This window comes from Equus quagga, chromosome 7 (assembly GCF_021613505.1).
Source record: "Equus quagga isolate Etosha38 chromosome 7, UCLA_HA_Equagga_1.0, whole genome shotgun sequence".
Lineage (NCBI taxonomy): Eukaryota > Metazoa > Chordata > Mammalia > Perissodactyla > Equidae > Equus > Equus quagga.
The window spans coordinates 45083074-45106042 of record NC_060273.1 but is presented as its reverse complement, the minus strand read 5'-3'; the positions used below and the strand labels follow the sequence as shown (position 1 = coordinate 45106042).

At 43.0% G+C, this 22969-nt stretch overlaps 1 protein-coding gene across 2 annotated transcripts in view; it reads left to right on the top strand.

Annotated features, from left to right (window-relative positions):
* Positions 1-22969, top strand: part of RUFY1 (RUN and FYVE domain containing 1) — a 54067-nt gene that overhangs the window by 9472 nt on the left and 21626 nt on the right. For both annotated transcript variants that reach the window (XM_046666631.1, XM_046666632.1), the window contains exons 4-8: positions 4658-4759; positions 6150-6273; positions 16310-16371; positions 18492-18557; positions 20659-20728. In XM_046666631.1, the coding sequence (XP_046522587.1) occupies positions 4658-4759; positions 6150-6273; positions 16310-16371; positions 18492-18557; positions 20659-20728 (424 nt within the window). The remainder of the gene's footprint in view (positions 1-4657; positions 4760-6149; positions 6274-16309; positions 16372-18491; positions 18558-20658; positions 20729-22969) is intronic.

Sequence of the window (22969 nt, the reverse complement as noted above, 5' to 3'; positions counted from 1 at the left end):
CGCTTCTCAGCGGCCTGGGGTTCGCCGGTTCGGATCCCGGGTGCAGACATGGCACTGCTTGGCATGCCATGCTGTGGTAGGCATCCCACATATAAATTAGAGCAAGATGGGCACAGATGTTAGCTCAGGGCCAGGCTTCCTTGGCAAAAAGAGGAGGACTGGCAGTAGTTAGCTCAGGGCTAGTCTTCCTCAAAAAAAAACACAAAACTCCTTTGTACTCACCAATTTCTCAATTCCTTGCTGATAAAACATTTTCTAATTTAGAACAAACTATAGCGTGAGCCACACTCAGACTTTCGTCCCAGCTCTGCTGCTCATAATTCACATGATCTGGAGCAAGATTTGCCCCTCTCTGAGCCTCAGTTTTCTTTAAAATGGGGGCAGTGATTCCTGCTTGCCGCACAAGATCACCTAGTTTGAAAAGGTGTTGTCGTCACCCGAGGAGCATTTATAGGAGGAAAAGGAGTCATTGTCCTGGAATCACTGCTTTGCCTAATCTGGACAGTTTTCTGCATACAGTGTGGACCAGATTTTAGATTCCTGGACAAGGGGCATTTGTGAATAGGCTGAGACTAACGAATCCTTTGTCATGTCTGGGTTCACCCTTGGGATCCCTGTACATAGGCTCAGAATCAAAAACTGAACAAAACACAAACAAGGCGTCCTTATAGAATTTGGTATTTAGAAGGGGCCCTAGAGATCCCTGGGCTGATGAGAAAGAGCCACCTCAGTCTCCCACAGCGGGCTCAGCTATGCAGCCTCTGTTTCATGCATTTTCAGAACATAATAGTCACCACCATTTACGAAGGGCCTGCCTCATGCTAGACACAGTGCTAAGGACATTTCATCATCTCCCTTAATCCTCCACAACAAGCCTGTAAGAGAGCTGTAGGTGCCTCCACCTGCAGGTGTGGGAACTGAGACTTGAGGGTGGGGAAGTGATTTACCTCAGCAAGGAGGGCTGGAGCCAGGAACAGGGCACAGGTCTCTTGGACTCTGAGACCCTCCAAATCCTACTCCACTCCATTGCTGCCGAGCCCCATGCATTCCTCTCAAGATGGGACTGAAGTTTCTGTCCCTGCCCCTAGGCTCCCAGCCCTCTGGGCCTCTTCTGCTCATGACAACCTTTCAGATCTTCACTTGGTGGCTCTCAGTAGCTGGTGCCACCCCCCGCCCCACCACATTTCTCCAGTGTTCTCTGGGGGAGGGATGCCCATCCCCTTTGACTAGCTCACGCCCGCAAGAGTACAGCTCCTAGACCAAGTGTCCTAGTGTGTTCTTTTTTTTTTAAGATTTTATTTTTCCTTTTTCTCCCCAAAGTCCCCCAGTACATAGTTGTATATTTTTAGTTGTGGGTCCTTCTAGTTGTGGCATGCAGGATGCCGCCGCAGCATGGCCTGATGAGCGGTGCCATGTCCGTGCCCAGGATCCAAACGAGCAAAACCCTGGGCCGCCGAAGCAGAGCATGAGAACTTAGCCACTCGGCACGGGGCAGGCCCCCTCCCAGTGTGTTCTGACTGGAGTGGAGCAGGGCTGTCCCTCCCGCTTTCCCATGATGCACGGGAGGCATTTTTGAAGTCTTGTTATGCTAACTCAGAGCTCACTGTCACCTATGCCCACTACCTCTGTTTCCTCATTACCCCTGTGGATGCTTAACAAGTGACAAGCTTAAACGGCAAAACCCTCCCTGTCCGCAGGAAGGGAAGTACCTGTGGCTCCCTCTCTGGACGCCTTGCGAGGAGCGGCTTCACCAGCCAGCTGGGAGAAGCCTGCTGCTTTGCTCCATAAAGAGCTGCAGTATTTTTACTGTTTCATTAAATAGTAACCAAGGTTCTAAAATGTCGACAGTATTTTGGAAGTTATGACCCGTGTTTTTTGGGGGAAGAGAATGGTTTACTCTAAGGTATTTTGAAAGTCACAGGATGAATTTTGCATCCTGAGAATCTCGCTAGAGTTTAATTCTCTTGTCTAAGTGAGATAAAAAATATCTTTTACAATATGGCCTATCACCCAAAATTTCTCATTGTTTTCATGTCCTGGTTTGTCATTGAACATACCTCTTCAACGAGGTATACCCATCCCACATATTAGCACTTAGAGATGAGGCTTCTCTCTCTCTTCTTTGAAAATTAAAAATAATCTTTAATTCTTATTACCCAATTTTTAATTAGAAAATAAAAAACAAGCAAAAAAATGCTTCCATTAGTCCACTACTCAGGAAGAATCCCTACAATTAATATCTTGGTCAGTATCCTTCCAGATCTTTCGATGCTACCCCAGACTCCTCGGCTCTCCGTAACAGAAACCGAGGAGCGGCCCCACCACAGCCTCAGGCTTTCTGGGGCTCACGCTGAGCACAGGGACACTGCACAGGACATGCGTCTCTCTGGCTGCTCCCCAAAGGGGTCGTCCTGCGCCTTTGACGGGGGAGGGGAGCTGCCCGGCGTCTCCAGTCCCCTCGGAGGCGTTGCGCTTCCCTCCCCCTGGTGGTGTCCCCCTCGCAGGCCCCCACCGGGCGGCAGTCCCTGCCCCTGCCCAGCAGGTCCAGCGGGGCGGGGTTGCGCGCTCACTGCGCCGCCCCAGGAAGGCCGGAGAGGGGTCCCCCGTGCGCATGCGGGAGTCGGCTGCTCCTGGCGGGAGCTGTGCTGTTGGAAGGCTGTTTGTCTGGGCTGCAGGAGTGGCAGGGCGGGGAGGTGCCGGCCTGGTGGTCAAGGGGCGGGGGCTGAGTCCCGTGCCTGTTCTGGCTCCCTTTCAATGCATAGACAAATAGGTAAGATTCTATTTTTGTTCTCACTCCCCCATGGCATCATATTGCACTCACCTTGTGAAGGGCGGTTTGACAGATGCACCAAAATCACCAATGCTTCTACCCTCTGACCCAGCAATCCCACTTCTAGTCCTTTTGCCCTAGAGGACTAACGCGTGAAAATGACACATGTACAGAATTATCTATTGCAGCATTATTTGTAACAGCAGAAGATTAGAAACAGCCTGGGTAGCAGCCAGCTAAATAAAATATGATGCAGTCCAATAATGAAACACTTTAAAGCTGTAAAAAACAAATGAGAAATTCCCTGTATATAGAAAGATAATCAAGAATACGTACTCGGTGAAATAAACAAGTTGGAGAACAGCATGTATAACTTGTTAATTTTTTGTAAAAGGGGCAGAAAAATAAGAATTTATATTTGTACTTGTTTTCACATGTATAAAAATGTTTTGGAAGTGAACCTAAACTATGAACAGTGTATTAATGTATGGGGAGACGGAACAGGGAAAAGATTATTAAACCCTACATACTGTTTTGTAGGCTTTTTTCCATTTAATATTAGATTTTAAGCCTCTTTCCACATCAAATATTCATCCGTGACATCATTTTTGAAGTGGTCACATAGGTTTTGTGGTTGTCTGCAAATTCTCATTATCCAGACAGTGCAGTGGTGACCGCCCCCAAACATGCATCCTAAAATTATTTCCTTAGGAATATTACTAGATGTAAAATTGCCTGCTGGAGAGTTCTTCCAGTTTACACTCCCACCGAGTTGCACGTGTCAGTGTCCATGTTTCACCTCATGCCAACATTAAATATCTTTTTCCTACTTTATTTCGTGTCCTTTTTACTCTGTAACATCATTTATTGTGGGGAGGGGGCATGTTCCAAAGCCTTGGTGAAGTGCGGTTAACCCTTCTGGACCCGGCCCTGGAACCCCCAGGGCCCAGCGAGGCCTGCAGCCCTGGGCTCCCTCTGAGGCCGATAAGGCGGCAGTGCCTCCGGGCTGTCCGGGAGGGTGCAGGTGACTGCTCTGCCTAGAACCGTCTTTTTCCGTAAACAGTGTTGGGTCTACAGCTGGGAGGCTTTTTTCCCCTCCCCAAAGCTCCACTACCTAGCTGTATATTCTAGTTGTAAGCCCTTCCAGTTCTTCTCTGAGCTGCGGCTCCAGCAGGCTGCCAACAGACGAGGGTGAGGTTGGGCGACGGGAGCGGCCCCGGCCGCCGCAGTGCAGCGCGCCTGACTTTACCTACTAGGCCGTCAGGATTGGCTCTTTTTTTCACTTCTAATTTTCACAGCAGGCCTTTTCAAAATTGACCTGTGAGATCGGTTGCACGACAATGTAAATGTACTTAACACTACTGACCTGTACACTTAAAAAGGTAAATTTTATGTGCATTTTACCACAATTAAAAATAAAATTACACTTTTGAGCTAATGCCTTAGAAATCTTGTGAGACTTCAACACTTTAACAAGCACTATGTTCTGTATATTAGTCTTTTGAAAGAATGTGTATCCATTATACAAATCTAATCTGATATATACTGGCTCCCTGTGAAATTTTATGAGTATATGCAAAGTTTTGTCTAATTGTATTTGTTCCAGAAATCAGATTTTTGTGGCTTAAGATTTTTTTCCTTTTTTTGTGGGGAAAAGAAACTCATGCGCATGATACAGAATTGAAACAACCCAAAGGAAGGCAGTGAGCTGTTTTCTCAGCCTTCCCAGGCGGGGGCACCCCTCCCACTCCGAAAGCAGCTGTTCTTAGCGCACTCTGCAGTCACAAGCCTGCGTGTGTGTGAGCCTGTGTATCCCTTTGGCTAAATCGAGTTTTTTTCTTTGTTATTTGTTGTTACACCATCAGTTTGCTTCTGTTTGAATTCTAGGACGGCTGCAGGAAGAGGCCGAGCTTGGCTTTATCTTGCTCTTATGCAAAAGAAACTGGCAGACTATCTGAAGGTGCTGATAGACAGTAAACATCTCTTAAGGTATTTTGTCACCTGTCTTTGCTTGTCTTTTGCTTTGTAAATAGTTAGAACACACTTCTGTAGATGATTTTGAGTTAAAACAAGAGTGTGTGATGTACACAGCTGTTAGTCAAATTATTACTAATCGTAAATATTCTGTGGCTTGGTTTTAAAACAGCAGCATTTCATTTTTTGAGAATTGATATCTGCAAGTCATTTATGAATGAAGAGTCATATTACTTTTCATTTTGAAAAGTCGTCTTGAAGATAATTCTTCAAAAATGCCTACGATTAGGGACCTGACTGGCTACTCCATTAAGTTTCAGCACACTGGTGTTATTAGCTCGGATAATAACCAAAAAAATGACTTTAGAACTAGATACAGTGGCAATTTTAAAGTATAAAACCCTGCTTTGGGCAAGAGAATATATGTGTATTATCTATTTTAGGATTCCATATCCAGTTTGTAAAATTTTATATCTCTTAATAAAAACTAACTGGCCATCTCTGAAATTTATGACTGGTTCATTTTTGATATTTATAACAATATAGGCAAAAATAATCATTATAAAAGGCATTTTCTCTAGAATATGACAATTTATAAGGGAAGAATCTCTCTAGAGCCAGTTCTCTTGTCTAATAGAGAGAAAATGTCTTTTACGGTATGGCCTATCATCCAGAATTTTTCATGTTTTCAAGTCATGGCTTATTGTTAAACATCTTTACATGATAAATGCTGATTTCAAATATTTCATGTACTCTGTACTTTGAATGCAGTTATACTGAGTAACTTTACAATACAGATTTTGTTCTAATGAGCTAATTCTTTAATAAGTTCTCGCGCACTCACACGCACATAATGGTAAATTAGCAAATCGTTGGTGATCAGAAGCAGTGATAGACAGAGGATGGAGCCCTGCTGCAAACGGCTGAGGTGACTGGGAGACAAGGAAGTAACAGCAGCCAGGGTTATGTGGTTTATTCTTGGATGTGGAGGCTGTGCGGTTCCGCTTCCTATTGATATGAGTGTACTTCTACACAGCAGTAGTTCGCAGCAACACAGAAGGAGCCAGGGGACGGGAGGGGCCGAGTGATGGTCAGGAACACAGGAGCCAAGAGGAGATGAGAAAGACTAGGGTCCAGGGTCCAAACGGAAGAGTTCGCCTTAGACAGGAGTTGGGAGGAGCCCATACTAAGCCACAGGGAGAGAGGAGAGGCCAGAGAAGAAATAGCAGCACTTGAAGCAAGAGAGGGAAATGAAAGACAGGAGATTCACACGAGGGAGCTTCTGGCTCCTGGTGAGGTTGGAAGCCGGGCCATCAGCTGAGAGGTGAAAAGGCAGGGCAGGTGGGGGAGAAGGGGTGATAAAGGTATTTCTGAGCAGCTCCCCTGGCCTATCAATCTCTTTCAGTGAGTTTTATGAGCCAGACGCATTAATGATGGAGGAAGAAGGGATGGTGATCGTCGGTCTGCTGGTGGGACTCAATGTTCTTGATGCCAATCTCTGCTTAAAAGGAGAAGACTTGGATTCTCAGGTAAAATGGGAATTTTGGCCCTAGATGGAATGCCTTCCTTAGGCCAGGGGTTTTACGTAAGATCTACAGACATGTGCTGAACCTAAGAAAGGGACAAATGGCAACGGGCCCTCTGATAGGGGGCTGTGCAAGGTGCCTTGCTAGGGTAGAGGGAGAAGCAACCAGGGAAGCTCGCAAGGAAGGGTGAAGAAATAGCTTGGTCAAAAGGCACAGAGGCACACACAAAAAGCACAGTATGTTTGGGAACAGGAAACAGATCTCTGTGGCTGCAACACAGGGTCCTCGATGAGTAAGGTGAAAATAGAGGCTGGGCCCGGGTGTTAGGCCATCAATGCCATGCTACAGGGTTCAGCTTTCGTCCCTGGAGCTTTGGGAAGCAATTGGAAGTTTTTAAGCAGTACACTGAGATGATCAGGCCTGGGTTTGAGAAAGATCAATCTAGCAACCATCCAGTAGCAACTCATCCACTTCTAACCATGAGTTGGAAATGGGCAAGAATTGAGACAGCAAAAACATTGAGCAGACAAGTCTAGAAGTCCCCAAAGACTGGATGGGGTTGGGAAGATAGAGTTAGGACACATTTGGGAAGTCAGGTTGATAAAAGGAGATACAAACGAAAGTTGTCAGTAAGGCGCAGAGCGTCCTGTGGAGTGAGACAGCCCTCTGGGGGTGGCCTTTCCCCCTGCATGGGAGCCGGTGACCAGGGCTGAGGTCTAAACTCCTGGTGGCAGGATTGTAAATGTCTGAGGAGGACAGACCCCCCGACCCATCCTCACTTCCACCCCTCTCCATGGCGCCTGTGGCTGTGGCTAGGCCGCTGCCAGGCCTTCTTCCCGCCATGTTTGGATCTGAAGAATCTAAAGCTTCCTCAATACTTCTATGCCCAGGTCACCTTTTTTTTTTTTTTTTTTTTTTTTGGTAACCTCTCCTCCCATTTTTTTTCAAAGTTTTGTTGTTTTTACATGTTGAAAAATTTTCAAAAAGTACAGAGAAGTATTTTTAAAAAGAAACAAAATATCACACACAATCCCATTACTCAGAGACAGCGAATTCAGTGTCATGATTGGGTATGTATCCTTCCAGCACACGAATAAGGGGGGGCGGGGAGTGTATTTATTTTAGAGAGCAAGAGATTTGCAGATTTCTTTTTTATTTAACCAAAATATGATTATTCCAAGCACAGCATTTTGTAATTTTTTTAATTTAACAATATGTCCCATATAGCTCTCAATGTCAATAGAGATGTAAACCGCTTTAAATGCATAGTGTTCCATGTGATGAATGATGAACTTTATTTAATCAACACTTACGAACTTAGGTTGTTTCTCTCTGATAAGAGCAATATTATAGACGTCCTCATACCTCTTTGCACTCTTGTCTGTTCATTTCCCTAGGGTAAATTTGGGGCTAGCGGAGTCAAAGTATACACATTCCACATGAGTGTTGTGATGATGTGATGAGCGCTCTTGGCCTTTTTCAATCTGATAAACAAAACAGCTCTTCATCTCAAATTTACATTCTCAGGAACTTAAGGGGGGGCAAGGATTTTTTTCGTGTTTTAATTTGCCATTGGTCGTTCAGCTTTTGTGATTATCTGTTCACATCCTTTGCCCATTTTTCTGAGTTTTCCATCTTTTTCCATTCCTTTATTATAAATTAAGGTTATTAACCATTTGTCAGAAATTTTGTTATTTTCTTTTCTACTTCCTCAGAGCTAGTTTTCCCTGTAGATTTTTTCTTTTTTTTTGAGTCAAATTTAATGGACATTTCCCTTAGGCCTTCTAAGGTGGTATGCTTAGAAGGTCCTTCCCTATCTAAAAATTAATGTCATTTTTAAAATTAAATGTGTATTCTTTACATTTAAATAATCTACCTGTCATTTGACATAGTGTGAAGTGGAAATCTAGGTTTCTTTTATAAGTAGTAAACCGGTTTTTTCAATATCACATATTAAATATATTATTTTCCTACTAATTTGAAGCTCCACCTTCATCCTGTGTGCAGTATCCATAGCGCACCGAGGCTCAGTCCTGGACTCTGGCTAGTGCCTGGGTCTCTGTGCTTCTCCACCAGCAGCACGGGCCTTTAGTTACTGGAGCCTCAGGGTGTGCTTTTACGCTCTGGTGCTTCACCTCCTACCTGCCTACTTTAGTACACGCCTTTTTCAAATATGGTTAAGGCCGTCCATTCTGCCAGGTGAACTTGAACATCGTTTTGTCAAATTCCAAAATAATAGCTCGGTTGGGATTTTTATTAAACAATAGAGGTGGTTGAGCCCTGGTCTCTTTCATCTTTAACACGATGCCTCTCGTACGTCTCCATGAAGTGTGAGTGCTTGCTGTTGATGTCTCGGGGATCCTCTTTCTCTTGTGTAGCAAGTGCTGTTCTAATCTACTTTACTTTGCGTTTTCATTAAAAATGAATGTTGAATGCTATCAAATACCTTTTTTGGCATCTGTTGAAATGTTGTACCCATTCTTAATACATAACTATTATTGAATTAATGCATGGGTTTCCTATAGGGATATTATACCTGCATTCCTAAATAAGCCGCACTTGATCATCGTGCATTATTCCTCTAGTTGACTCCTAGGTTTAATGTATCTGTGGGTTATTTGGAATTTTCGTGTTTCATTTATTAGTGACACTCTTCTGAATTTTCCTTTGTACACTGTCTGTCACTTTTCAGTGGGAGGATTGTATTAACCTCATAAAATAAGCTGGGTGATGTTCTTCCTTTTCCTGTTTTCTATAGCAGTTTATTAGAACAAAAATTATTTTTTCTCTGAAGGTTCATTAGAACTCACTGGTATGATGGCTTCAGCTTTATGGGGTTTTTTGTTTTTTAATTTTTTACTGAGGTCATAATAGTTTAGAACATTGTGAAATTTCCGTTGTACGTTATTATTTGTCAGTCACCATATCAATGTGCCCCTTTACCCCTTTGGCCCACCCCCTACCCCTCTTCCCCTCTGGTAACCACTAAACGGTTCTCTTTGTCCATTTATTAGTTTATCTTCCACATATGAGTGAAATCATACAGTGTTTGTCTTTCTCTGTCTGGCTTATTTCTCTTAACATAATACTCTCAAGGTCCATCCATATTGTTGCAAATGGGACGATTTTGTCTGTTTTTATGGCTGAGTAGCATTCCCTTGTATATATACATACCACATCTTCTGTATCCATTCATCGATCAGTGGGCACTTGGCTTGCTTCCAGGTCTTGGCTATTGTGACTAGTGCTGCAATGAACATAGGGGTGCGTAAGTCTCTTTGAATTGTTGATTTCAAGCTCTTTGGGTAGATACCCAGTAATAGGATAGCTGGGTCATATGACATTTCTATTTTTAATTTTTTGAGAAATCTCCATACTGTTTTCCATAGTGGCTGAACCAGTTTGCGTTCCCACCAGCAGGGTATGGGTGGTCCCTTTTCTCCACATCCTCCCCAACATTTGTTATTTTTTTGTCTTGGTGATTATAGCCGTTCTAACAGGTGTAAGGTGGTATCTTAGTGTAGTTTTGATTTGCATTTCCCTGATGATGAGTGATGTTGAACATCCTTCCATGTGCGTGTTGGCCATCTGTATATCTTCTTTGTCAAAATGTCTGTTCATATCCTCTGCCCATGTTTTGATCAGGTTGTTTGGTTTTTTGTTATTCAGTTGTGTGAGTTCCTTATATATATGGAGATTAACGCCTTGTCAGATATATGATTTGCAAATACTTTCTCCCAGCTGGTGGGTTGTCTTTTTGTTTTGATCCTAGGTTCTTATGCCTTGCAGAAGCTCTTTAGTCTGATGAAGCACCACTTGTCTCTTTTTTCTTTTGTTTCCCTTACCTAAGTAGACATGGTCTTTGAAAAGATCCTTCTAAGACCAATGTCAAAGAGTGTACTGCCTATATTTTATTCTAGGAGTTTTATGGTTTCAGGTCTTACCATCAAGTCTTTGATCGCTTTGAGTTAGTTTTTGTGTATGGCGAAAGATAATGTTTTAATTTCATTCTTTTGTGTGTGGCTATCCAGTTTTCTTAACACCGTTTTTTTTTTCTTTTTTCTTTTGGTGAGGAAGATTGGCCCTGAGCTAACATCTTTTGCCAATCTTCTGCTTTTTGCTTGAGGAACATTATCACTGAGCTAACATCTGTGCCAATCTTCATCTATTTTATATGGGATTCCACCACAGCATGGCTTGACAAGTGATGCTAGTTCCACGCCTGGGATCCAAACCTGCAAACCTCAGGCCTCCGAAGCAGAGTGCATGAACTTATCCACTATGCCACCAGGCTGGCCCCCCAACACCATTTATTGAAGAGACTTCCCTTTCTCCATTGTATGTTCTTTGCTCCTTTGTTGAAGATGAGCTCTCCGTAGATGTGTGGTTTTATTTCTGGGCTTTCAGTTGTGTTCCATTGACCTGTGTGCCTATTTTTGTATCAGAACCATGCTGTTTTGATCACTGTGGCGTTGTAGTATGTTGTGAAGTCAGGGATTGTGATGCCTCCAGCTTTGTTCTTTTTTCTCAGGATTGCTTTAGCTATTCGGGGTCTTTTTTGGCCCCATGTGAATTGTAGGATTCTTTTTTTTTTTTAAACAAATTCTTTTTTTTTTTTTAATTTTATTTTTTTCCGTTTTCTCCCCAAAGCCCCCGGGTACATAGTTGTATATTCTTAGTTGTGAGCCCTTCCGGTTGTGGCATGTGGGATGCTGCCTCAGTGTAGCTCGATGAGCAGTGCCATGTCCACGCCCAGGATTCGAACTGACGAAACACTGAGCCGCCTGCAGTGGAGCGCGCGAACTTAACCACTCGGCCACGGGGCCAGCCCCTGAGTTGTAGGATTCTTTATTCTATTTCTGTGAGGAATGTCGTTGGGATTCTGATTGGGATTACATTGAATCTGTAGATTGCTTTGGGTAGTATGGACATTTTAACTGTTTGTTCTTCCAATTCATGTGCATGGAATCTCTTTCCATCTCTTTATGTCGTCATCAATTTCTTTCAATAATGTCTTATAGTTTTCATTGTATAGGTCTTTTACCTCTTTGGTTAAATTTATTCCTAGATATTTTATTCTTTTCGTTGTGATTGTAAATGGGATTGTGTTCTTGAGTTCTCTTTCTGTTAGTTCGTTACTAGAGTATAGAAATGCAACTGATTTTTGTAAGATGACTTTGTACCCTGCAACTTTGTCATAGTTATTAATTACTTCTAATAGTTTTCCAATGGATTCTTTAGGGTTTTCCATATATAAAATTATATTGTCGGGGCTGGCCCCGTGGCCGAGTGGTTAAGTTCGCGCGCTCCGCTGCAGGCGGCCCAGTGTTTCGTTGGTTCGAGTCCTGGGCGCGGACATGGCACTGCTCATCGGACCACGCTGAGGCAGCATCCCACATGCCACAACTGGAAGAACCCACAACGAAGAATACACAACTATGTACCAGGGGGCTTTGGGGAGAAAAAGGAAAAAATAAAATCTTTAAAAAAAAAAATTTTTAAAAATCATATTGTCTGCAAACAGCAAGAATTTCACTACTTCCTTTCCAATCTGGATTCCTTTTATTCCTTTCCCTTGCCCAATTGCTGTGGCCAAAACCTCCAGTACTATGTTGAGTAAGAGTGGTGATAATGGGCATCCTTGTCTTGTTCCTGTTCTCAAAGGGATGGCTTTCAGTTTTCCCCCATAGATTATGATGTTGGCTGTGAGTTTGTCATATATGGCCTGTATTATGTTGAGGCACTTTTATTCTACACCCATTTTATTGAGAGTTTTTATCATAAATGGCTGTTGGATCTTGTCAAATGCTTTCTCTGTGTCTATTGAGATGATCATGTGGTTTTTATTCCTCATTTTGTTAATGTGGTGTATCATGTTGATTGATTTGTGGATGTTGAACCATCCTTGTCCCTTGAATGAATCCCTCTTGATCATGGTTTATGATCTTTTTAATGTGTTGCTGTATTTGATTTACCAATATTCTGTTGAGGATTTTGGCATCTTTGCTCATCAGCGATATTGGCCTGTAATTTTCCTTCTTTGTGTTGTCCTTCTCAGGCTTTGATATCAGGGTAATTTGGCCTCATAGAATGTGTTAGGAATTGTTAGATCTTCCTCAACGTTTTGCAATAGTTTGAGAAGGATAGGTATTAAATCTTTGAGGTTTGGTAGAATTCTCAAGAGAAGCCATCTGGTCCTGGACTTTTATTTTTTGGGAGGTTTTTCATTACTGTTTCAATCTCTTTATTTGTGATTCATCTATTCAGATTCTCTATTTCTTCTTGATTCAGTCTTGGGAGGTTGTATGAGTCTAAGAATTTATCCATTTCTTCTAGGTTGTCCAATTTGTTGACATACAGTTGTGGTATCTGTTGTAACTTCTCCTTTTTCATTTCTAATTTTATTCATTTGAGCCTTCTCTCTTTTTTTCCTAGTGAGTCTGGCTGAGGGGGTGTCAATTTTGCTTATCTTCTCAAAGAACCAGCTCGGTTTCATTGATCCTTTCTACTGTCTTTTTTATTTCAATTTCATTTATTTCTGCTCTAATTTTTATTGTTTCCCTCCTTCTGCTGACTTTGGGCTTTGTTTGTTCTTCTTTTTCGAATTGTTAGATGTCATTTAAGATTGCTTATTTGAGATTTTTCTTGTTTGTTAAGATGAGCCTGTGTTGCGATGAATTTCCCTCTTAGGACCGCTTTTGCTCATCCCATATGAGTTGGTATGGTGTATTTTTGTTTTCATTTATCTCACAGGTATTTTTTTATCTCTCCTTTAATTTCTTCAGTGATCCATTGTTTGTTCAGTAGGATGTTATTTAGTCTCCACATCTTTGTCCTTTTCCCAGCTTTTTTCTTGTGGTTGATGTCTAGTTTCATAGCATTATGGTCAGAAAAGATGCTTGATATGATTTCAATCTTCTTAAATTTATTGAGGCTTGCCTTGTTTCCCAACATATGGTCTATCCTTGAGAATGTTCCATGCTCACTTGAGTAGAATATGTATCCTGCTGATTTTGGGTGGAGTGTTCCATATATGTCTGTAGTCCATCTGGTCTAGGTTTTTGTTTAAGGGCACTATTTCCTTGTTGACTTTCTGTCTGGATGATCTATCCATTGATGAAAGTGGGGTGTTGAGGTCCCATACTGTTATTGTGTTGTTGTTAATATCTCCCTTTAGGTTTGTTAATAGTTGCTTTGTGTACTTTGGTGCTCCTGTGTTGGGTGCATATATATTTATGAGTGTTATGTCTTCTTGGTGGAGCATCCCTTTTATCATTATATACTGCCCCTCTTTGTCTCTCATTACCTGTTTTGTCTTGAAGTCTACTTTGATATAAATATGGCAATACCTGCTTTCTTTTGTTTGCTGTTAGCTTGGAGATCATCTTCCATCCCTTCACTCTGAGCCTGTGTTTGTCTCTGGAGCTGAGCTGTGTTTCCTGGAGGCAGCATATTCTTGGGTCTTGTTTTTTAATCCATCCAGCCACTGTGTGTCTTTTGACTGAAGAATTCAATCCGTTTAGGTTTGGGGTGATTATTGATATATGAGAACTTAATGCTTAATGTTCTTTTACATTCCCTTTGTTTCTCATCCCATGTATTTCGGACTGCCAATTCAGTTAGGTAGTTTGCTGTGATGGTTTTCTTAGTTTTCTCTTTATCATTTGTGTCTCTCTTCTGATTATTTGTTTAGTGGTTACCATTAGGTTTGTATAAAAAATCTTGTAGGTGAGATAGTCTATTTTCTGATGGCCTTTTATTCCCTTAGACTAAGCTGATTCCATCCCTTTCCTCTTCCCTAAGTTGTTATTGTCACAACTTATTCCATCTTGTGTTGTGAGTTTGTGGTTAAAATGACAAGATTATATTTATCTTTGGTGTTTTCCTTCCCTTTATCTTTAATGTTATAATTGTTTGCTAACCTGTTTTGTTAGCTGAAATTTTCTGATTTTGTCTACCTATTTATCTCCTTGTTCAAGGCTTTCTAGCCCCTTTCTTCTTCTTTTCAGGTATGAGGACCTTCTTGAGCATTTCTTGTGGGGGGGCAGTTCTTGTGGCAGTGAACCCCCTTAGCTTTTGTTTATCTGAGAAAAGTTTTATTTCTCCATCATATCTGAAGAATATTTGAGGATATCTGAAGGATATTTTTGCTGGATAGAGTATCCTTGGCTGAAAGTTTTTGAATTTCAGAATTTTGAATATATCATTCCATTCACTCCTAGCCTGTAAGGTTTCTGCTGAGAAATTTACTGAAAGCCTGATAGGGTTTCCTTTGTAGGTTATTTTCTTTTGCCTTGCTGCCCTTAGTATTTTTTCTTTGTCATTGACTTTTGCCAGCTTTACTCATATATGCCTTGGAGAAGGTCTTTTTCATTGATATATCTAGGATATCTGTTGACTTCTTTCACTTGTATTTCCAGCTTCTTCCCCAGGTTTGGTAAGTTCTCAGCTATTATTTCTTTGAACAAACTTTCTGCTCCATTCTCCTTTCTTCTCCCTCTGGAATACCTGTAATCATTATGTTGCATTTTCTAAGTCAGTTGGATGTTTCTCAGAGAATTTCTTTCTTTTTTCTTCTTCTTCTTAGTTCCCTCTCCTCCATCAGAAGCCTTTCTGTATTTCTGTCCTCCAGACTGCTGATTTGCTCCTCCATGATATCAGCTCTATTGTTCAAATAGTCCAGATTCTTTATCTCATCTGTTGTGTTTTTCATCTCCAGCATTTCTTATTAGTTCTTCTTTATAGTTTCAGTGTCTTTGGTGAAGAAGTTCTTGATTTCATTGAACTGTCTTGTAACTCATTGAGGTTTGTTATGATACCTATTTTGAATTCTCTGTCATTTATATTATAACTTTCCATGCCTTCAGGATTGATATCTGGGTGCTTATCATTTTCCTTCTGATCTGGAGAATTAATATATTTTTTCATACTGCTTGATGGTGTGAATTTGTGCCTCCACATAGTGATAGTATCTGTCACAGCTTCTACCTGCTGCTGCTGAGTGGGTGTCAGGACCTATGTATTCTGAGCCTGCCGTGATCTGCAGCTCACTCACACCTGCTGCTTTTCTAACGTATGTGTGGGCACTCTGACTGACCAGCTGGGCTGGAGCATCAGGTGGAGGAGGGGTGCTTTCTTTCACCTGTGCCATCCCAGGGGTCTTCTCGCTCTGCCCTCACTAGCTGCTCTCCTGGGGTGCTAGCTTGATGAAGACACCCTTGCAATAGCTTAGTCACCTCTGTTTGGGGCTTTACCACTGGCTGTGATGGAACTCGGAGAGCAAAGGTGTTCCCTGGAGGGCTGCCCCTCCCCCCTTTCCTCTCAGAGCTGCCCACAGTCCAGGGGTTGCTGCCATTCAGGAGGGTGAGGAGATCCCCTTACCTCCTTCCACTCCCTCCATGGGGCCCAGCACCTCCACCTTCAGACATATGGCTGTGTGGGTCTCTCAGACATCTTTTGTGTCGTGTGAATGTCCTCTCTTGGTGTATGAATGTCCTCTTCATTGTATCTTTATATTATATATTATATCAGGAGGCATGGAAAGACACCAGCTGGAGATCAGGCACCCTCCAGATGCCTGCCCCACCCCCCTCCTTAGGGAACAGCAGAGAAAGCCATCAGCACACAAGGGGGAAACACCAACAGCCAGGTGCCAATACCCCTGAGGTGGCAGATGAAGCACTGTAGTCGAGAGACCCAGGTCTCCTTTTTCTTTATTACTTTGTCCCCGAGGAAATTTGCTGCTCTTTGTCAACAACTTGATTATTGAATATATACAGAAAACTAATCTTAACTGGGTGGTAAAATTTCAGAGTGTTCCCTTAAATTCTGATTTTAAGTAAGTTTTTCTTCTAGAAAGTGGTAGGGTTATTTTTCTCTTGGTTGGTTTGTTCAATTTTGTAGAGCTGGTTAGCCTGACTAAATGTTTGTAGGAAAGAGACAGGAATGTAATAAATACCCTGAATTTTAAAGATTGTAAGGCTGTGGAAAGCAGGAAAAGTTATTTTTTATTTAAACCTGTGCATTTTATGTCCATCAGGTTGGAGTGATCGATTTTTCCCTCTACCTTAAGGATGTGCAAGATCTTGATGGTGGCAAAGAGTAAGTACGCTGCTGTTCTTCACGCTTTTAATGAAATTCTGGCAAAGAATGCTACTTTTGTTTTTTCTTTGTTTGAAATTTCAGTTTTTATTTAGCTGTTATTAATTACAAATGTAACACATTAATATTCCCATTGCTTCGTGAATTAAGCTCTACAGAGCACAGAGTTCAAGTGAAATCCCCCACTTACACTGTCCCCTCATCCCCGTCTTGGTCCTACTCCCACCCCTCCCTCAGAGGAAGCTATTCATGCCTCCACCCAGCCTTTTTTAATGCCTGGCAGGTATGTATTTGCTGGGAGTGTAACTGGCTTTACGGTCTGTTTGAACGTAAGTGGGATGGTATCGTTATACACAGAAGCTGCCCTTGGACTTGATCTTTGATTGTAGTGTGTCTTGGATGTCCTTTCATGCCACGTGTAGCACTCCCTCATCCTTGTGAACGAGAGCAATTTTTTAAAAGAAGTTGTCCTAGAAATAAAAAAGAAAAGAAAAAAAGCAAACAGTGTGTTTTATATGCTACTGTTTGTGTTATGATAAAAAAGACTATACATCCCTATTTAGCTGTTGTACTTGCATACGCAGGGCCCACTTCTAGAGCAGCACGGAGACCGGAACAGTGGCTGTCTGGGGGAAGAGGACAGAAGGCAGGCTCAGGGGGACCTGTTATGTAAACCCTTGGGTCGTGTTTGAATATTTTACAGCATGCGTCTGTTACCTGCCTTTGAAATGTCTTCCGGACAGGAACTCCTCTGGTCTCAGTGCCCTGGCAGTGCACTTTACCAAGGAGGGGATCAGCAGAACCCCATTAATGCTTCATGTGCCCTAAGTACAAGGATTACACCCACTTGAAACTTAAACAAAAAATATATACGTATATATTTTTTTTAATAGCTTCCCTTTTCTTTTTATTCTTTTTTTTCTTTTTTTATTTCCTGGGAAAGATTCAGCCTGAGCTATCATCTGTTGCCAATCTTCCTCTCTTTTTTTTTTTCTCCCCAAAGCCCCAGTACATAGTTGTATATTGTAGTTGTAGGTCCTTCTAATTCTTGTGTATGAGCCATCACCACAGCACATCTGCTGACAGGTAGTGTGGTTCTGTGACTGGGAACTGAACCCAGGCTGCTGAAGTGCGGCATGCCTGACTTTAACCACTAGGCCATAAGGGCTCGCTCCAAAATAGATTTTTAATGTCAAGAAAAACTGGAAATCAACCGATTATCCACCATTCAGGGAGTAAGTGAATGAATTATGGAATATCCAAGGTATTCCACACTGTGGCATATTATGCAGACATAAAAAAGAACAAATTTGACCTTCTGGTATGGTAGACTTGGAGGATTCCCACAAGGTGTTGAGTGAGAAAAGTATGGTACTGAGGAGTATACATATCCCGTTTTCTAAACCAGAACAATCCCTGACAGATATCTTACATTGTAACTGTATGTACCACATATACCGTAGACAGATAGATACTGTGACTATATGCACAGAGGCTGCTCAACAGGCCGTCAGTACGGCTTCCTGGGAGGGCCGTGGAAAGGGCAGAACAGGTCAGAGAACATGACTGCAGTGAAGAACAGATCCAGCCTCTGCGGCAGGAACCCGTGTGGAGTGACCCACTTAGGTACAGATGTTCCTCGATGTGTAAAGAAATGGGCGCCTAAGTTTAAAATGTTAAAGACTTTTTTTCACCCAGACTGATCAGCTTTGCGTTCTGAAAAGTCTCGGCTCTCGTTATCTGAGCCAGCCTCCTTACCTTCAGTGTAACAACGGCTGCTTCATCTGCTGCCTGGAGGCTATTGGCACCTGGCTGTTGGTGTTTTCCCCCTTGTGTGCTGATGGCTTTCTCTCCCTTCCCTCAGGAGGGGGCCGGGGGCAGACATCTGGAGGGAGCCTGCTCTCCAGCTGGCGTCTTTCCATGCCTCCTGTGGCCCTGGCTGCTCTCTCCCCAACCAGCCTTGCTCCTCTGTTCACTCAGGGCCATGCAGACCTAAGGTCGTCTCTTGGTTTCCTAATCACATTGGTTCTCATCCAAGGTGATTGGAAGGTGAGGGGACAGTGACAAAGTGTTAACCCTGAGTAAAAAGAATTTCTCTCTTTTTGTGTTCTTTTTAAAAGGCACGAGAGAATTACTGATGTCCTTGATCAAAAAAATTACGTGGAAGAACTTAACCGGCACTTGAGGTAGGACCCCCTCCTTTTTCCAGTGTCACAGTTCATTCTCAGCATCCCCAATATTTGTTTCATGGAACTTTTTTGAGTTGCCGTATATTTATGATTAACTTTTTTCCAAACCAAGAAAAAAAATTATCATGCAATGCTCATGTGTACAGACTGGAGAAGTATGATTTCTTGATAAAGAGCTTTCGGAGTCTTCGGCTCTTTGTTTTGTGCAGTTATACAGTTCCGAGAGCCAATAGACGACTCTCCAGCCCTCGCCCCTCGGCCTCATGGGTGGAAATCACTGCCACGGGGGGCACCATTGCTGCTGGGAGTCAGCACACGCCCCTGAAGGGTGTTGGGGCAGGAGAAAAGGGCTGAAAACCACTGGCTAGACCTTCGAGAGCAGGTCACTAGCGTAGCGGCGTCTTTGTCTTGTTTTCCATCTCAGTTGGAAGGCTGCTGCGTGTTCATGACTCGCTAGTCGGTGAGGTGTGGGTGGGGAGTGGGCGGAGATGCTCAGTCTGGTGTGCTGGGGAGACGTTATTCTCTGCCGGAACCCCTTTTAGAGAGGGGTGGGGCACATCAGCAGTGCTGGCCCCAAAAGCCAGTGACAGAGGCGCAGGGCTGGCACGTTCCTCAGAGCGGGCCTGGAGCACGCTGCTCAGAGCTCTGCCCGGGAGCAGTGCTGGCTCTTGCCAGGGGAGAGGGTTTCTTAATTGATTCCTAGTTTGTTGAGACTTTTTATAAGGAGTAGATGTTGAATTTTATCAAATGCCTTTTAGCAGCTGTTAAAGTAGTCATTACTTTTATCTCTTAATCTGTTAATGTGATGTATTTTATTAATGGATTTCTTCATACTGAACCATTCCTATGGCACAGGAATAAACGTAGTTTTAATAATTTGATCATTCTCTTAACATGTAACCTGACCTGTAATTGCTCTGCAGTTTTTCCCTCTGGCATCACATGCGCGTTGTACAGCTTCACAGAATGAATTAGGGAGCTTTACCTTGTTTCTGTGCCTGGGAACACCCAGTTCGTGAGCATTATTCGCTCCTGGAAAATTTGAAGCTCAAAGCCTGTGTGGAGGCAGTACTTTATCAGCTTTCAGTTTTTTCTTGGTGGTTAGTTCATCTAGGTCTTCTCCTATGAGTATATGTCTTTTTTGGAATTTCATTGATATTTTCTAAGTTAGATGGTTGGTATAGAATTGAAAATTGTATACTCTTAAAACTCTTCATTCCCTCCCTCTCTTTTGTTTGGTTCTCTTTTTCATTTTGTGTCATTGTATTTTATTTTCTCCCACCCAGTGCTTGCACCTTGACTCATTAGCCTTGCCGGGTTTGTTTCTTTGTCCTCCTCACTGGCAAAGGCACCAGCTTTTGGCAATAGGGCCCACTGCCCAGAGGGACAGTCCCTGGAGCTGGACCACCTGGCTCGGATCCTGGCTCCTCCTCTAGGGCTGTGACCTTGAGTGAGTCTTTTAGAGCAAAGTTATGGTTCCCTCGTCTGTGACACGGGTTAACAGTAAGATTTACCTCCCAGAATTGCGGGATTACGTGAGTTGATGCGTTTAAAATGCTTGAACAAATCGGGCCTGGCACGTCGCCCAAAAAGAGAGTTCCTACGGTTACTGTTGTGGTGGTTATTATTTTTCATCATCTTCATTAGCTTTTTACATATTTTTCAGTATGAAAGTAGTACATATTTCTTAAAAAATATTTGAAAAATGAGGCAAAGTATTAAAAAGATTTTAAAATCATCTTTGATCCTACTACCCCAAAGTTCCAATATCTTGCTCTGAATATTACTTTAGATGCATGACTCCCAACACGTTTTGCTTCCCATCTATTGTGTTGTGCAAAAAACTATTTTCTTTCCAGTTGGCTAAAAAAGAAGTGGGTAGCATATTTTGGAGAGAAAACGTTGAAAACTTTCTATAAATGACACACACACGCGGACACACACACATGTTTAGAATCCTCATCTCTGAGTTTATTGGAGTCCCTTTGACCTTCCATGTCATACAGGAAATCTAGGAATCTCTATTCTCATTGTTTGTAGGTAGGAAAAACAGTCAGCTTTTATAAGTTCACGTTTATTTAATATTTGTTTTCTATAGCTGCACAGTTGGGGATCTTCAAACCAAGATAGATGGCTTGGAAAAGACTAATTCAAAGCTTCAAGAAGAGGTTTGTAACTTACTGAAATTCTTAACATAGAGTGAGCCAAGGTTCCGAGCGGTGATGTGGTCGGTGTGTCTGACCGGAGCTGCTCGCTGGTAGGAATGGGAATTGCTAACTTGGGTGGAGCTGCTGGCGGGCCGGGCGCTCTCAGAGCTCTGCATCCTCGGCGTGTCTGTGTTCCGCCCTGTCTGGGTCTCCCATGAGCCAGTGCAGCTGATCTGGAGCCAGTCCTAGGTGACTTAGTTTTTATCTCCTCGCAGTAATCCCGTAGAAGACGAGCCCTCCCTAGAGGCTCAGCCCCTGTGGGAAGGTGCTGCTCTCCTCCTCTTTCCCACCTCCCCTATGGTGTAGTGTGTCCCCCCTGCCGGGAAGGCACAAGCTCTGTGACGAGGTAAAAGTCCCCTAGCCTACCCCTTCTGTGTTTCAGCCTCTCAGGAGTGTGGAACAGTCTCCCCACAGTGTGGTCTTTCTCTGCTTTCTCACTAGGAAGAGAGAGGATGAAAGGACAGGAAGAAGGAGGGCTGAGGCTGAGGAAGACAGCTTGCTGCCAGCTGCCCGGCAGTCTCCTTGGTGGACACATCTTGTCTCCTGTTAGCAGGAGGGGGGTTTCTCAGCCCTTCTGAGGCTTTCCACAGGTAGTGGTCCCTGGCTGCTCTCACTGGGAAGGAAGAGGGCTGTGAGTGGGGCGGAGAGTGCACCCCCTCATGGTGCGCAGGCAGGTTACAGCCAAAAGGAGAGTCACAGAGCACGCCTTTGTAATGAAGGACCCACTTTAAGGCTCACTTTACACCGACTGCTGTCTCCTAAGGGGCCAGCCCTTAACAGTGTTCAGGAGAGGAGCTCAGATTTGTGTGAGGAGCAGGAGATCCAGAGGCGGCATTCGTAGGTGGCATCACAGGGTGCTCGCGTTCACCTGGGGTGGGTGGGCCTTTGGCCTCAGTTTAGGGAAGTAGGTCTTTGAGCCTCACTGTTCTCATCTCCAAATTGGATGATAATCCATGCTTGACAGTATTGTTGTAAAGATGAAATTAGGTTAATGTCATAGCAGCGTGCCTAACAGCACATGGTGTGTGAAGGCGTTGAGACATCAGTTGGCTTTACAACAAGCAGGCTCAGTCTGTTCTCCCAGATGAGGCAGGATGCTTTGAATGAAGGTCTAAGTTAGCTGTTGAAACTGAACAGCTGGGTTATTTTTTCTTCAAAGGCCAATGATTGTAATAGAAATGAGCTATGGAGAAAAGTATCTCTGTCCCCAGAGCGTGCCCTCCACGTCTTCAGAGAGTGGAATGGGGTTAGCTGGTGGCTTTCTCCTGCTGCTTCCCTTGTAGCTCCTAGCACCACCTGTAAAGCCTTGAAGTTTCTTATCTGGGCACAGGAGTTATGTGTAGAAACCCCAGTCCTGCTTCTAAGTCTGAATGGACTTAGATGCTGTTGACCAAGAGGAGGTGAGGAGGTCAGTGTTCAAGGCCCCCCACGAGTGAAGGATGCCAAGAGCACAGCGACATGCCAAACACATGTCTCCTTCTTTCTCCTCTCTCTGCGGGCTGTGTGCAGAGGCGGCATCCGGAGGACCGGGTGCTGGGTGTACCCTGCCTTGCTTCTCCCACAGCCTCTCCTTGGAGGTCCATGACGGCATCCTGCTTCTGTACACTTTTCCCTAAACTACAGTAACTCGTTCAAGGAGAGGAAATGTCTTCCTCAGACATGTTGTTAATGACATGGTGGTGATTCCTCAAAAATTCTTTAACTCTCCCTCATGATAAAATATCCTTTTGCTCATTGGCTATGAAACCTGAAAAGAATGAAGAATCAGGAAAACCCATAATCCCTTGGCTAAGTCACAGCTATTTTTATCATTTGGTATATGTAGTCCCCATCTTTTCTTAAGCATTTTTAACATAGTTGAGTTTTTTTTAATTAGAGGTGAGAACGTACTATATAACCTGCTTTATTTCCCTATTGGTATTATATCATAAATGTGTTCTCGAGTCATTGAAAGCTTTTGTAAACATTGTAATAACTAAATATTTATGTTTTATGCTTCCTCTGTAATTTATTAAACCATTTCTCTAATATTGAACATTCAGGCTATTTCTAGTATTTTGTGTCCAAAAATCTTTGCCCACATTATGTAGCATGCTATCATTTTTTTAAAAGAAGAACATTTGGGGAGGGCAGAAATGGCTAGGGATGGGCAGGAGAGAGATTTTACTATATACATTTTTATATCTCTGGAATTTTGAACCA